At 45.2% G+C, this 14,858-nt stretch overlaps 1 protein-coding gene across 1 annotated transcript in view; it reads left to right on the top strand.

Moving 5' to 3' along the window:
* Positions 1 to 13,899, top strand: part of ABCA1 (ATP binding cassette subfamily A member 1) — a 706,841-nt gene extending 692,942 nt beyond the window's left edge. Inside the window, 3 exon segments of the mRNA XM_030194329.1 lie at positions 3,873 to 3,965; positions 6,985 to 7,228; positions 13,604 to 13,899. Coding sequence (XP_030050189.1) covers positions 3,873 to 3,965; positions 6,985 to 7,228; positions 13,604 to 13,744 — 478 coding nt within the window. The 3' untranslated portion in view covers positions 13,745 to 13,899.
* The last annotated feature ends 959 nt before the right edge of the window (positions 13,900 to 14,858 follow it).

Raw genomic sequence — 14,858 nt, 5'->3', positions numbered from 1 at the left:
GGAATGGGTAGACGTGAATCACTTGTTTACTCATTCCAAAAATACTAGGACTAGGGGCAAGCTAGAAAGTAGTAAATTTAAAACAAATCGGAGAAAATATTTCTTCACTCAACATGTAATTAAACTCTGGAATTTGTTGCCAGAGAATGTAGCAAAAGCAATTATCTTAGTGGGATTTAAAAAAGGTTTGGATGGCTTCCTAAAGGAAAAGTCCATAGACACAAAAGGACACTACTTCCATGACTCTCCAATTTCCTCTGGAGTCTTTCATATACTTATGGGAGCCAGTGGACATGTTTTAACTGTTGGGGTGATATGATCAAAACATTAGAATCTTAACTGCCATATTTTGTATCAACTTAAAATGTTTCAAATTATGATGGGAGAGCACTAACTGACAAGGGTATGTATGAGTATGGAAAGTGCAGTTTGATCTAGAAATGGTCTAAAGCTAGCACTGTAAGTGTTACATCAGTGCTATAGTGGTCACATTTTTTAGACACCCCATGAAACTCTGACTTTCAAAAGAGAATATGTAATTGCTTACTGCAGCTAAAAATACCTTACCGCAGGGCACACTCAGATGTCCCACAGTTGTTTCGGGATTGGCACATTCTACCCACATGCTATAAAATAACATTTATTTTTTAGCACTGTTGGCAGGTCAGTGACAGAGAGTGGCCATGAAAGCTACATTATCGTGCACTAATCGATTAGCATGTGAGCCCTTAGCGGCAGTAGGGGCTCATGTGCTAATTGCCACACACTAATGGGAAAATTACTGCATGGCCATTAATACTGGAAATGAAAAAATCAGCCATTTTACCCTTGCGGAAAAATGGCCTTAGCTCCCGGTAAGGACACGCTAAGGCCACTTTTTACTGCAGTTTGGTAAAAGGCTACTATCAGGAAGGTTCCTGATAGGCTGATGCCATACTATATGAACATTTATGATTACATTTCTCCCTCTGTGTCCCTGTCCACTTCCCTCCCGCTGTGATCAGCATTACTCCTCTGTGTCCCTGTCCCCCCTCCCCCTGTGTGGCATTCTTAGGGGGGGTCGGTGGGTGCGGTCCACCCCGGGTGCACGCTGCTGGGGGGGGGGGGCCGCACGCACCTGTCCGTCGTTCGTTCCATGCTCCCTCTGCCCCGGAACAGGTTCCTGTTCCGGGGCAGAGGGAGCATGGAACAAACGATGAACAGGCGTGCGCGGCACCCCCCCCCCCCCCCAGCGGCGTGCACCTGGGTGGGGGTTCTTTCGCAGGGGGGTGTCCTTTCGCCGGAGGGGGTCGCACTGCATCCGGGGGGGGTGGCGCTGCACCCAGGGGGCAGGGCGCATTGGCGATCCGTCCCGGGTGTCAGCCCCCCTAGGAACGCCACTGCTTCCATGCCCAGCATCTCTTCTTTCTCCCTGCCCCTCCCCTCTCTCCTCCCTTCTTCCCCCTGGGGCCAAAATCTCTCCCTGTTTCTTCCCACCCACACCCTCCACTCTGGATCCCTGTCTCACAGTTCAGTATGGCTCCCTCCTGGGTCTTCAATGTCTCTCTCCTCTTCCATCCAGCATCTTCTTTCCCCATTTCTTCTCCCCCCCCCCCCCCCACCTCTGTCTCTGTCTGTCTCTCTCTCTCTCTCTCTCTCTCTCTCTCTCTCTTCCTTCCTCCTCATATTGGTCCAGCATATGTCCCTCTCCCCTTTCCATCCAGCACCTCTTCCTGCCTGTCCATCCCTCCCCTCTCCCCTTTCCTGATTCAGCAAAGCAGCACTTTCTCTCCCTCCCTCTGGCCCCCGCAGGTCCATCGTTTCTCCCCTTTGTCAAACCCCCCCAGCTCACTGGTGCTGCTAACTACCTTGATTGCTGCTGCCAGTAGAGGTACCAAAGTGATTGAAAAGTGCTTCTTTGGGACCTTGATCTTCCCTGTGAACAGAACAGGAAGTTGCATCAGAGGAGGCAGGATGCATCATAGGGAAGACCAAGATCCTGAGGCAGCTGCTTTTAATCACTGCAGTGCAGGCAGTGCAGGCAGCAATCAAGTTTATGCATTGTCCTGCGGTTCTCCCACTCCCCATGGCTCACTAGTGCTGCTAACTGACTATTGGGCATCCTCTGGTGGAGCTATGCCACCTATGTCAGGCCTCAAAGTATTGGGGGTGCTTGAGCACCTACAGAGTCAGCGCCTTTGCCACTGAGATTCCAGTGTTCTCAATGTTTAGTCCGGGTACAAGAATTGCATTACAGAAAAGCTTTTTATTAATTGTTTCAAAAAACATAATTGCTTAGATACAGAAAGTGATATCTCTGCACAAGATAACAGAAGCTAGAAACTGCCATAGCAACATGAAAAATGACAGCAGATAGGAACCATACAGCTCTACAATCCCTTACTTTCCCTCAAATGTCCTCTCTAATTGCCCCATGCTTTCCTGAATTCAGTTACTGGCTTCTTCTCCAATAGGGGGAGGCTCTTCCATGCCTCTAATAACCTTGATAATCAAACATAGTTGAGAGCCAAGCACTCATCCACTATGCTGGCACTTGTTTGGCTTCACTTAGCTGAGTAAATGGACAGGATGTATTCCAAGCATTGCAGAGTACAACAAATAGTTTCTTTCTTTTGAAAAATTAAACAGAGAAATGTCAAAGAGAAAATGGTGTGCTTTGCACACTAAACAAAGTGAACATCTTCCTCATACAATTACTGAACAGAGAAAAAACATGGAATGTTAGGTATTAGGAAAGGACTGGAAAACAAAAATGAGGAAATTATAATGCCTTTGTATCGCTTCATGATGCGACCACACCTTGAATACTGTATGCAACTCTAGTCACTGCATCTCAAAAAAGGTATAGTGGAATTAGAAAAGGTACAGAGAATGGCAACGAATGATAAAGGGGATGGGGCAGAGGTGTGCTGCTAAATTTTTAACAACAGGCTCTTTCTCCGGACGTAGCCAGCTCTGCAGTCTGAAGGGCCGGGGGGGGAGGGGGTGGAGAGCAAAACTTGCCTCTCTCTCCCCCCTCCCTCCCTTCGTGCGGGCACGCTAGGCATACCTTTGCTGGCAGCCAATAAATGGACTGCCACCACTCCCAACATCTTGCTCGGAGCAGCATGCTGGAACTTCTTTCACATGCTCGAGAAGTCCCAGCCTGCTTGACTGGCAGGGCTCAGCATCCCCACCAGTAAAGTAAAAGAGAATTCAGCAGGGGGCCCAAGCCCACATTTTGGGAGCCAGTTGTTAAAGTAGCCATGGAGGGCCCTACTTTAACAACCGGCTCCCAAAATTCTTAAAAACTTAACAACCGGCTCTTGCGAGCCTGTGAGAGCCTGCTCCAGCACACCACTGGGATGGGGCGACTTACCTATGAGGAAAGGCTAAAGCGGCCAAGGCTTTTCAGCTTGGAGAAGATACGGCTGAGAGGAGATTTGATACAGGTATATAAAATAATGAGTGGAGATGTGACTAGGACTAGGGGTCACGCAAAGTAGTACATTTAAAACAAATTTTTCACTTTGAGGGCAATAAATCAGTTTATGCATGACTGCGCAAATCTCACAAGTAATGAATAATGAAAGAAATAGTTTTGCTGTCATTATATTCTAATGATAACAGCAGAGATTTGCAGAGTCTTCCTGTACAAGTAGTTTTTCTGGACAAAAGAGAAAACAGGTTTGAACTGTACCTTTTCCCCTCCTCTTGAGAATGGCCGCTTCATCCTGCAAATTAAAATGCCATGCATGTACTAGTATTCAGAAACAGGATTGACAATAATCACATAAACATGCTGTTTGGCCTTCATAAAGGGCTTTCATTAGAGTGTTTTCATTAATTACTTATAATTAGTTTTTGTGCTCCTGTTCTCTGTTTCTTCGCAGCATGGAAGAATGTGAGGCCCTCTGCACTCGAATGGCAATAATGGTCAATGGGAGGTTCCGATGTCTGGGCAGTGTCCAACATTTAAAAAACAAGTAATGTTTCTATTTTCCTTTATTTTTCTCCTTTAAATTTTAGCAATTTCAGGCCATCCAGTGTGAGATATAGAGGGACATTTTCAATAAAAAGTCCAATTTTAGACATTTTGCTAGAAATGTCCAAAACTTGAGTGGTGAACATAGCCATTTTGGAATCTGAAAAACATCTATCTTTTTGGTTCAAAAATTTGCCTTTTTCCTAGACATTTTGGGCCCAATATTTAGCCAGTGGTAGGCAGCGTGTTTGCTGTCCACTGCCAGTGTTAAACCCAGATATTCATGCCAGGCCGTATCCGGCAACTGGCATTGAATATCTGGGTTTATTTGGGCTGCTAAAAATTAACTGGCTATGACGATGTTCAGTTTTAGCAGTGAAAGATAGGCCTGCTATTTTTGTGGCCTATTTTGATCGCTCAACCTAGAAGTGCTGAATATCTGTGCCTAACTGGCTATGTTGTACAATATTGCTGGTTAGCAGTTGCAGGAGATAACTGGTTATCTCCTGCCGAATATCACAGGTGCTTAAACCCTATTTAACCGGCCAGGAGCCGTTCCTAGCTGGTTAAATAGTTTTAAATATCGGGGGATTTGTGCTCAGTGCATTTTTCTTTTGGGACCATTTTGGAAAATAAAACATCCAAGAGAAAAATGTCCAAAAGCAAGCCATTGGGATGTCTGAGGGCCATCGTTCTTAATAGACTGACCATACAGAATCCCAACAGGTCCCAGATACACTTCTTACCATAACCATAGCCCTCCAGGTCAGAAAAATCCCTACTGTACCTCACTGTATACCACTACAATAGCTCTCAAGCTTGCAGGTGTCACCTAAATGTAGGTACAGTAGGTATTTAATGTATTTTGGAGGGCTCACCACAAGTATACCAGTTAGAGCGGGATATGGGCCTGGGTCCCCTTCTCTGGGTCCACTACACTGACCACTCCTGAGACCTGCTTGCTCTAATAGAAATGGTAAGAGCCTAGTATATACTGTCACTGTCACAACTTAGGGGGGCTGGGAGTGGGTCGGTAACCACTGGGGGAGTAAGGGAGGGTTATGCTTTAATCCCTCCCGTGGTCATTTGGTTATTTAGAGCACCTTTTGGTCATGTAGTTGTAATTGAAACAGGTCTAGCCAAATGTGCCTTAGACATTTTCATTGTGTTCCATTATTGCAAAAAAATGTCTGTCTTTTGAGACCGCCCAAGTTCCACCCAAAACCTGTCCCCATCACGCCCCCTTGAAAACTGGACAAACTGTGGAGCAAAACATCTAAAATCGGGTGTCGAAAATCGCAACTTGGATTTTTTTGAGAGAAAAACATCCTTCTGCCACCTTATGACTTTTTTTGTGTTGAAAATGAGCCCTATAACATTCTTCCAAGTGTGTCACATTTGGGGAGGAGCCCAATGGTGGGCCTGGAATTTACACTATTGAAAATAACCTTAACCTGGAGCTTCCCAAACCTGCCCTGGGCATTCAGGGTGACTGTTCCATTTACTGTATTGCCAGAAATGCAACTGTATCTCCTGCATATTCATTGTGAATATCTTGAAAACCTGACTAGCCAAGGGGTCCATGATTTCTCTCCCTTGTTTTAGTTAAGTCTGATGGGGGTTGGTGGGTAGGGAGTAATTTTATAACTGCCTGTATTGGCAAAAAGTATGCATATACTTTTCACTTCATTGACTTAGCAAATCTTTAAACATAAAAGTGAATGCATGCTTTTTGCTTTGAAAATTCTTGTAATAGTATCCACACACATTTTCAACTGCTAACTTGTATGGATTGCCAAGGGTGTATCATAAAGGCAACATATGTGCCTATGTTCCTTTATAAAAATTACAATTATGTTCCTTTTATAAATTGCCTGCTCTCCTCTTAATAAATCTTTCTAACCTGCACTTGAATGCCTCTAGGATATTGGTACTCTGTTTTGCCCCTGGTACAGAATATTCTCAGTTATCTTGACATTCTTTGAATTTCACTTCAGAGGAACTCAAGCGGCATTTATAAATCTACCTTGAATTAGGGGGAGGGTAGGAACAGATGGGGGAGGGAATGTTATCTAAAAAAAACTATTTCTAGTTATCTTAGTTGTTGTAATGTATTATTGTTTTTTATTAAAGAAGATTTTTTAAAAACCTGCCTTGAATTAAAGTAATCACTCCCTTCCTTCTTGAGGAGTTGTCATACGATGGCCTTCAGTGGTTTCTGTTTTCATACCTTCCATTGATAGACCAAGTGCACAGGACTCAACCTGGTGTACATGCAGCAGTCTCTACATCATTCCAAAATACTTCTTTGCTTGAGTACAGGTAGTCTCTATAAGACTACTATTGGGCTTTCCCTTCTCCAGAGCCTATGAGTTTTACATCAGCAATACTCCCAAGTCCCAGTCAGCCCAAGATGGACCAGGACTTACAGTGCAGTTTTTACATAGCGAAAAGGGCTCCCGCACTAACAGCGATAATCAGGCAGCGCACGGCGATGCCCAATTAGCACCAGGTTATCGCCACGCAAGCCATTTCTGTGGGTTTTCTTTTTCCCACGGAAATGGTGTGCACTTGGGATGGGACTACCGCCGGCGGCCGCTTTGGGCCAACAATAGTCCCGGAAGAGCGAGTGGTAAGCCCACATTGGACTTACTGTTGCTGTGTGGAGGTGTGGCCTAGTGGTTAGGGGGGTGGACTTTGGTCTGGGGAACTGAGATCGAGTCCCACTTCAGGCACAGGCAGCTCCTTGTGACTCTGGGCAAGTCCATTGCCCCATGTAAGCTGCCTTGAGCCTACCATGAGTGGGAAAGCGCGGGGTACAAATGTAACAAATAAAAAAAATAAAAGAGCCCCAAAGTTAGATATGGTATCAGTCTTTTTAACATAGTCAAAACATGGAACATGGTCAGTGGTGCTTTTGAGGATATGCTCCCTTAAATGAAAATTTTATTTAGACAAGAAGTTTTGGTGTTGACGTCCTTTCTTCCAGAGATCATGTGCTGTCACTGTCCTGTTCTTAGGTTTGGAGATGGCTATACGATAGTAGTACGGATAGCAGGGTCAAATCCTGACTTGAAGCCCGTGGAGGAATTCTTTGGGCATGCCTTTCCTGGTAGTGTCCTGAAGGATAAACATAGGAGCATGCTTCAGTACCAGCTCCGCTCTGCACAGTCTTCTCTGGCCAGGATATTTAGCATCCTCTCCAAAAACAAGAAAAGACTCAAAATAGAAGACTACTCTGTTTCTCAGACAACACTCGACCAAGTAAGTTCCTCTTGTATAGCAGTCCTTCTTAACGTTTGCAAGGAGAAACAGGGTAATTGTATTTCCATTAAAATGTTTTATATGAACTCCTAAGGTTAGCCACTGTTACTTGCTCTTCTGGCTTCAAGCCATTCTTTAGAATTTGCACACGATTCAGCATTGTTGTGCAGAATCACGAATCAGGTGGTGAAAGAGCATGTTGGTCACCTGAACTCTGCAAGACCTCTTCCTTTATGTAGCACTTGGAGGGGCAACTTGTTTTTTAGCCCCTTTAGCCGCGATTAAGGCTGGTTGGCTGGCCATCTCTCCACCCTCCTGAGCACTCCCCAGGCAGTCTAGTGGCCTCTTCGGGGACAGGAAAGAACCCTACTCTTTCTGCCTGCTGCCGCCACTTTCTGGCCTGGTGCGCTGCTTCTTCAAAATGGCCACCAAGACTTTAAGTAGTAACCTCATGAGGCTGCCGCAGGAAGTAAGAGTCAGGTTCTTTCCTCATCGTAGCTCCCTATTGAGTGCAGGTGCAGGTGGATGCATGTGAGGGGGTGGGCCTGGAAAAAAAAACTATGGAAGGTGTGTGGGGGGGTTGGACAAAACTATGGATAGTCTGTTTTTGGGGACTAAAAAAACTATGGATGGTGTGTGGGTGTGGGGGGTGCTGAAACAAACTGGATGTTGTGTGGGTGCAGGAGGGCTGGATGGTACAGGGGAGGGGGGCTGTAAAAAAAAGTAGATGCTATAGAGGCAGGGAAGGGGGCTGGGGAAACAAAATTTTGCAGAACTTGCAGATGTATGCAAGATGTTCCTAGGGGGGGCGGTGGGTGTGGTCCGCCCCTGGTGCACGCCGCTGGGTGGTTGCCGCGTGCGCCTGTCCTCCATTCGTTCCATGCTTCTTCTCTGCCTGTTCTGAGGCAGAGAAGAAGCATGGAACGAACGGAGGACAGGCGCGCATGGCACCCCCCCAGCGGCGTGCACCCGGGGGGGTTCTTTCGCGGGGGGTGTCCTTTCGCCAGGGGGGGTTGCGCTGCACCTGGGGATCCGCCCCGGATGTCAGCCCCCCTAGGAACGCCACTGGATGTATGCAGAATTTTGAAATTTTTGGCACAGAATTCTGGCAAGAATAAATGTTATAAAGGATAGTAGCCCTATGCAATGTATAATAGTTAATTTAATGATTAGTGAAATATTTATCCTTTATGGATTGAAATGTAAGAGCAATGGAGCTTCCCCTCCAGCAAAGGTACAGTCATTGGCGTACCAAGGGGGTCCGCCCTGGGTGCACGCCGCTGGGGGGGTGCCGCGGTGTGCGCCTGTTGCCCTGTCTCAGTCCGATTTCGCAATTCGCATGTGTTCACTGCCCCCTCTGAGTCTGCCCCGGAACAGGTTACTTCCTGTTCTTCTCTTCTTCCCAGCCTCTTTTCACTAGTCTTTCTTCAACTGAGTCACAGCTGTACAACATTCACCCACCTCTTCCTCTCAGTTGCCTACAAACCACTTTTTCTTGCTTTCTAGCTTCTTCCAACACCCCTTCCCCCCTCCTCCGTCTATAGGATCTGCCAACCAATACTCTTGCTCTCTCCCTCTATCTTTTCCCCAGCAATCTGCCTCGCACGCACACACACTTTCTCTTACTCATTTCTCCCAATTAGTATCTCTTCCTTTCAGCATCCCTCCAGGTAGTCAGCTTTGTACTTTGTATGCATGGATCTGAAAGCAGAATTTCAAAGAAATACACTCCACATTTTTCCCTTTGGAAAATACCAGGGCCAACAGTGCTACAGGGGAGAAGTGGGATTCAAATCCTCCTGACCTCTCAAATGCTTTCCTGTCATGCTTTCCCACACCCATTGCCTGGTCCTCTTCCTTCCGCCTCTCCCCATAGCCCTTACTGAATGCTGCACTATTTTGATATTCCAATGATCGGGTTTCCCTCTCAGTGGTGCATAATTCACAAATAAATATAGGAGGCTATTGAAATAAGAAGCAAGTCCCAAGATCAGTTACAATCAATTTCATATAGAGTCAGGGTGTGATGGAAAACATGTGACATTTAATTAATACTAACAGTAAAGAGGAATAATATATTCAATGGAGGTAAGAAAAGCCTTGGGGCCCTTCCTCGGGACATGTTGAAGCACATTTAAAATGGATAACTGAGGAATCCTGCTGAAGTTGGGAAAGGCATTCCTCCCCCTTATAACCTACTCCCTTATAGCATGTTCAAGCAGGCCGGTCGCCTGAATACTTCAGCTAGGAATAATGGAATTAGACTCTGGTTCTATTTTGTTGGTTTTCAGAACAGGGGCCATGATTAAGAGCATTTGTATTGTGCCACTAGAGGTGAAATTCTTGGACCGGCGCAAGACGAACCAAAGCAAAAGCATTTGCCAAGAATGTTTTAATTAATCAAGAACGAAAGTCGGAGGTTTGAAGACAATCAGATACCGTCGTAGTTCCGACCAGAAACGATGTCGACTAGCGATCCAGCGGCGTTATTCCCATGACCCGCCGAGCAGCTTCCAGGAAACCAAAGTCTTTGAGTTCCGGGGGGAGTATGATTACAAAGCTTAAACTTAAAGGAATTGACAGAAAGGCACCACCAGGAGTGGAGCCTGCGGCTTAATTTGACACAACACAGGAAACCTCACCCGGCCCAGACACAGAAAAGATTGACAGATCGATAGCTCTTTCTTGAATCTGTGGGTGGTGGTGCATGGCCGTTCTTGGTTGGTAGAGCGTTTTGTCTAGTTAATTCTGATAATGAACGAGACTCCTCCATGCTAACTCGACCCTCCCCCAGTGGTCAGCGTCCAACTTCTTAGAGGGACAAGTGGCGTTCATCCACACAAGATCGAGCAATAACAGGTCTGTGATGCCTTTAGATGTCCAGGGCTGCACGCGTGCTATGCTGAATGGATTAGCTCGTGTCTACTCTTTGCCAACAGGTGCATGTAACCCGCTGAACCCCGTTCGTGATAGGGATTGGGGATTGCAAATATTTCCCATGAACGAGGAATTCCCAGTAAATGCATGTAATAAGCTCACGTTGATTAAGTCGCTACTACCGATTGGATGGTTTAGTGAGGTCCTCGGATCGGCCCCGTGTCTCACTTATAGTCTCTTCCTTATATTATTATTATTATTATTAGCATTTGTATAGCGCTACCAGACACACGCAGCGCTGAACATCTGATACAAAGAGACAGTCCCTGCTCAAAAGAGCTTACAATCTAATTAATACAGACAGACAAGACAGTTACGGGTGAGGGAAGTAATGGGTGAGAAGGAAGGAAGGGAGAAGGGGAGGGCAAGTGGCTAGGGGCTAAAAGCAGCAGTGAAAGGTGGGTTTTCAGCATAGAAGTCTATTCCAAGCATAAGGTGCCGCGAGAGAAAAGGAGCGAAGCCTAGAGTTAGCAGTGCAGGAGAAGAGATTTGTCCAGTGAGCGGAGTTCACGGGGAGGAATGTAGGGAGATATGGGGGGCTGCAGAGTGGATGCATTTAAAGGTCAGTACTAGAAGTTTAAACTGAATGCGGAAGCGGACAGGGAGCCAGTGAAGTGACTTGAGGAGTGGGCTAGTGTGGGTATAACGATTCTGGCACAAAATAAGTCGTGCTGCAGAATTTTGGACAGATTGGAGAGGAGAGAGATGGCTGAGCGGAAGACCAGTGAGAAGTAAATTGCAATAGTCCAAGCGAGAGGTGACAAGGGTGTGGATAAGGGTTCTGGCAGCGTATTCAGAAAGGAAGGGGCGAATTTTGCTAATATTGTAGATAAAGAAACAACAGGTTTTGGCGATCTGTTGAATATGCGCAGAGAATGAGAGAGAGGAATCAAAGATGACTCCAAGGTTACGAGCTGAGGAGACAGGGAGGATGTGAGAGCCATTAACAGAGATAGAGAAAGGGGGAAAAGGGGAGGTGGGTTTAGGGGGAAAAATTAGAAGTTCAGTTTTAGTCATGTTGAGCTGTAGATGGCGTTGAGACATCCAAGCAGCAATGTCAGACAAGCAGGCTGAGATTTTGTCCTGGATCGAGGTTGAGATTTCAGGGGTGGAGATGTAGATCTGAGAGTCATCAGCATAAAGATGGTACTGGAAGCCATGGGATCAGGGTACCAAGGGAAGAGGTATAGATGGAGAAAAGGAGGGGTCCAAGGACAGAACCCTGAGGCACACCAACAGAAAGTGGGATGGAAGTTGAAGAGGATCCACCAGAGTGAACACTGAAAGAACAAGAACCAGGAAAGAACAGGGCCCTGGAATCCAGAAGTATAGTGTGGTCAACAGTGTCGAAAGCAACAGATAGGTCAAGAAGGATAAGGATAGAATAGAGACCTCTGGATTTAGCCAGTAGCAGGTCATTAGAAACTTTGGTAAGTGCAGCTTCAGTAGAGTGAAGAGAGCGAAAACCAGATTGGAGTGGGTCAAGAATAGGTTGCGAAGAAAGAAAGTCAAGACAATGGCGGTGAACGACACGTTCAAGTAATTTGGAGAGGAAAGGGAGAAGGGAGATGGGAGAGACAGGTAGGGTCGTGAGGGTTTTTTAAGGAGTGGAGTGACAACAGCATGTTCGAAGGCCATAGGAACAGTTGCAGTGGAGAGTGAAAGATTAAGGATGTGACAGATGACTGGGATGATAGTAGGAGAGATAGTGTTAAGTAGATAAGTGGGGATGGGATCAGAGGAACAGGTAGTACATTTAGAGGAGGAAAGAAGAAGGGCAGTTCCCTCAATAGACACTTCAGAGAAGGAGGAAAAAGAAGGAGAGGAAGGAGAGTAGGGGAGAGAGAGGTGGGGAGGGTGTAATATAGTATATTATAGTATAATCCCTTCTGTACTGTAAATAATTTGCGTGTTCCCACCAACTATTCTGATCTCATACTCCCCCAGACTGCTCTTTACACAGTCCAGGAATTAACAAATTCCATAATCAGAAGGACTCGCTGGGATATAAGAAGATAGTTTATTATAATCTCACCAACAGTAGTACAGGCAAATCAGGCATCCATCTCTGGATCACACAGCAGGTGCAATCTGATCACTTTCTTCTGCCGCCTAGAGCCTTCTAGCGCGCGGTATCCTTCAGACTGCCTCTTATTTACTTATTTTTGGCCCCATTGATTCCAATGGACCCTAGCTTTTTCACCAGAGCTCTTTGGCCCTTATCAGTTGATCAGAATGACTTCACATTCCCAAACCTTCCTCTAGCCCCCCCCCTCCCCCTTTGGATAGTCTCACCCGGGGTGCAGCTGACCCAGTACTATCTCTACAATCTTGCTCATGACGTCTTGTAGGTGCCAGTCTCCTCATTGTTTACAGAGTAGATTTCCCCCACCCTCTGTCAGCTCTCAATTACCTCGTTTCAGCACTTGCCACAGTGAAATGTAACTGTGTCAAAGGTGATCTCTGATTTTAAGAGGCCTAGATCTTTAGCCTGAGCCATTGGCCTGCATTCTACTGAGAGCAAGGGCTAGCATATTTCTACAGTACTCCCTTTTTCCGAGTATTTCTCTTTTATTATTTCACTTTTATCCAACCCCTACAATCCCCTTCTGAGTGCCTGCCCTTTGCAGCCCCTTCCCTGGTTCTATCCCTCCTTCTATCTTCCCCATAGCCCCTCCCAAAGTGCTCTTCCTGAATGCCCCATACTGAATGCTTTCCCTATTCTCCCCACTTTTACTGAGTGCTTGCTTTCCCAATTTACAAATGCCCCCCCCCCCCCCCCCCATTAGCTCCCGCTTTTCTCCCTTACTTTCAGGCCAGCAGGTGCCAGAAGTGTAATCTTTGGTGTAATCACCTTGCTTTCCATTCCCTTCCTGTTTTCCACCCCAGTGGTTGTGATTATTCACACTCATCCCCAGGGCCGGTCTTAGGCAGGGGCGACAGGAGTGGTCGCACAGGGCCTCGTGCCTCCAGGGGCCTTGCGGCACTTCCAGCAGCTTTCCTTCCAGCCACCCTATGTTTAAAAAGTCGCAGCGGCAGTGAAAAAGCAGGCTCGCCTCTAGCCTTTAAGCCTTCCCTTCTCTTCTCTCTCAGCGTGCACTGTGCCACCTTCACGGAAACCAGAATCAGGAAATTTCTGTATACCCTACTCCTAGAGCACATCCAAACCTCATCAGCCCCAACCCACAGCACTGCTGCCATTTTACATGTACACCAAATAAAGAAAAATGGAGGAATAGATATATATAAATAGATTGATATATGTATATCTAATCTTTTTTTTTTTGGTCTGCTGTAGGATCTCTCTCCATACAAACGTTCAATGGAAGAGCTTTTTAAAAAAATTTTAAACCAGTATTAAATTATAACTTATGATTATATCCGGAATTCAAACTATGTTTGTATATCTAAACTTTATTTTTTTCCACTTTCCTTTAGGTTTTTGTCAACTTTGCTAAGGACCAAAGCGATGATGACCACTTAAAAGATATGTCATTGCACAAAAATCAAACAGTTGTCAATGTTGCACTCCTTACATCATTTTTAAAAAATGAACAGGTGAAAGAAAGCTATGTGTGAAGAGCCACTGGCTAGGTGGAGCTAGGGGATGAAAAGTGGAAACAGGAAAATAACTTCCTGTACAAGGAATGGGATATTTGGACAGCAATTGCCAGAAGGATTTGGAGAGAAACAACGTACACCCATCCCCACTCCACTATTAAAAAAAAAAAAACTGGAGACTTTCTATTGATAACCATTCAATGCAATGCAATTCAATGCAATTAAATGGGATTCCATGGCAGAGGAAGTGCCTCAGGTGCTCTGCCTCGTTGTACTGTGCTAAAATTAAAGACTTGAATATAGAATAATACAGTATGACTGTGTGAAGCCTTAGTATTGTGCCCACTGGATGTTGTGGGCTTTAAAGCATAGTTGGAATTTGTTTTCTTGTATGTACTTCACCTTTGTGTACTACCAGGATTTCAAAACATTTCACTGAAGAATCAAGGCCAGTGATAGAATATTGGTAGTTTAGGGCCGACACATTCATACTCTTGGTTAAGAGTGCTGTGTAATGTTGTGCCCTTCCTCTGTAATAGAAGCGCCGATCTGACTGTATTACTTGGTTTGGCATAGGTCAATTAATGAGTGCCACTAATTAATGCCATTAATATTTTCAGTATTTCTTGATTCTTTATCATGCGCAAAAACAGTATGTGAAATAGCTACAGTCTACTTTTATGAAAGATTATTTTTATTCAGGCATTGCATCTAAATCATATCTCTAGAAAAATGTGCAGTGCCATTTATAAATGTGAGCTTGTCTGTCTGCAGGTCCATTCTGTTTTCATGTTTACTTAAGATGTAGCAGCAAATCTTCCTAAAAGTGTGGTAGGAATACTTCCCCCATATTTTAGTATCCTTGCGTATTTTTTTCTGGTTAGACAGTAGGTTTGGTATAATTTTATATATAATGAGTGGAAGTAATGCTTTGCTTCCAACTGCTATCGCCATCCCTGATTAAATTTAAAGGCATTTTGAAGCATAAACCACTGTAAGTGTAATATGTCATTTCTTTAGACAGAAGTTCTCACACAAGCAAAAGTTTTGAAAACACAAGCTACAGTAAGGACAATTTTCAAAGGTATCCAGTTACGAGGCTAAATCCCCGAGGATGAAAACTGCACTCTCA

The sequence above is a fragment of the Microcaecilia unicolor genome, chromosome 2, assembly GCF_901765095.1.
Source record: "Microcaecilia unicolor chromosome 2, aMicUni1.1, whole genome shotgun sequence".
Classification (NCBI taxonomy): Eukaryota; Metazoa; Chordata; class Amphibia; order Gymnophiona; family Siphonopidae; genus Microcaecilia; species Microcaecilia unicolor.
Note: the sequence above shows the minus strand (reverse complement) of the source record. Positions and strands in the feature narration are given on the sequence as shown.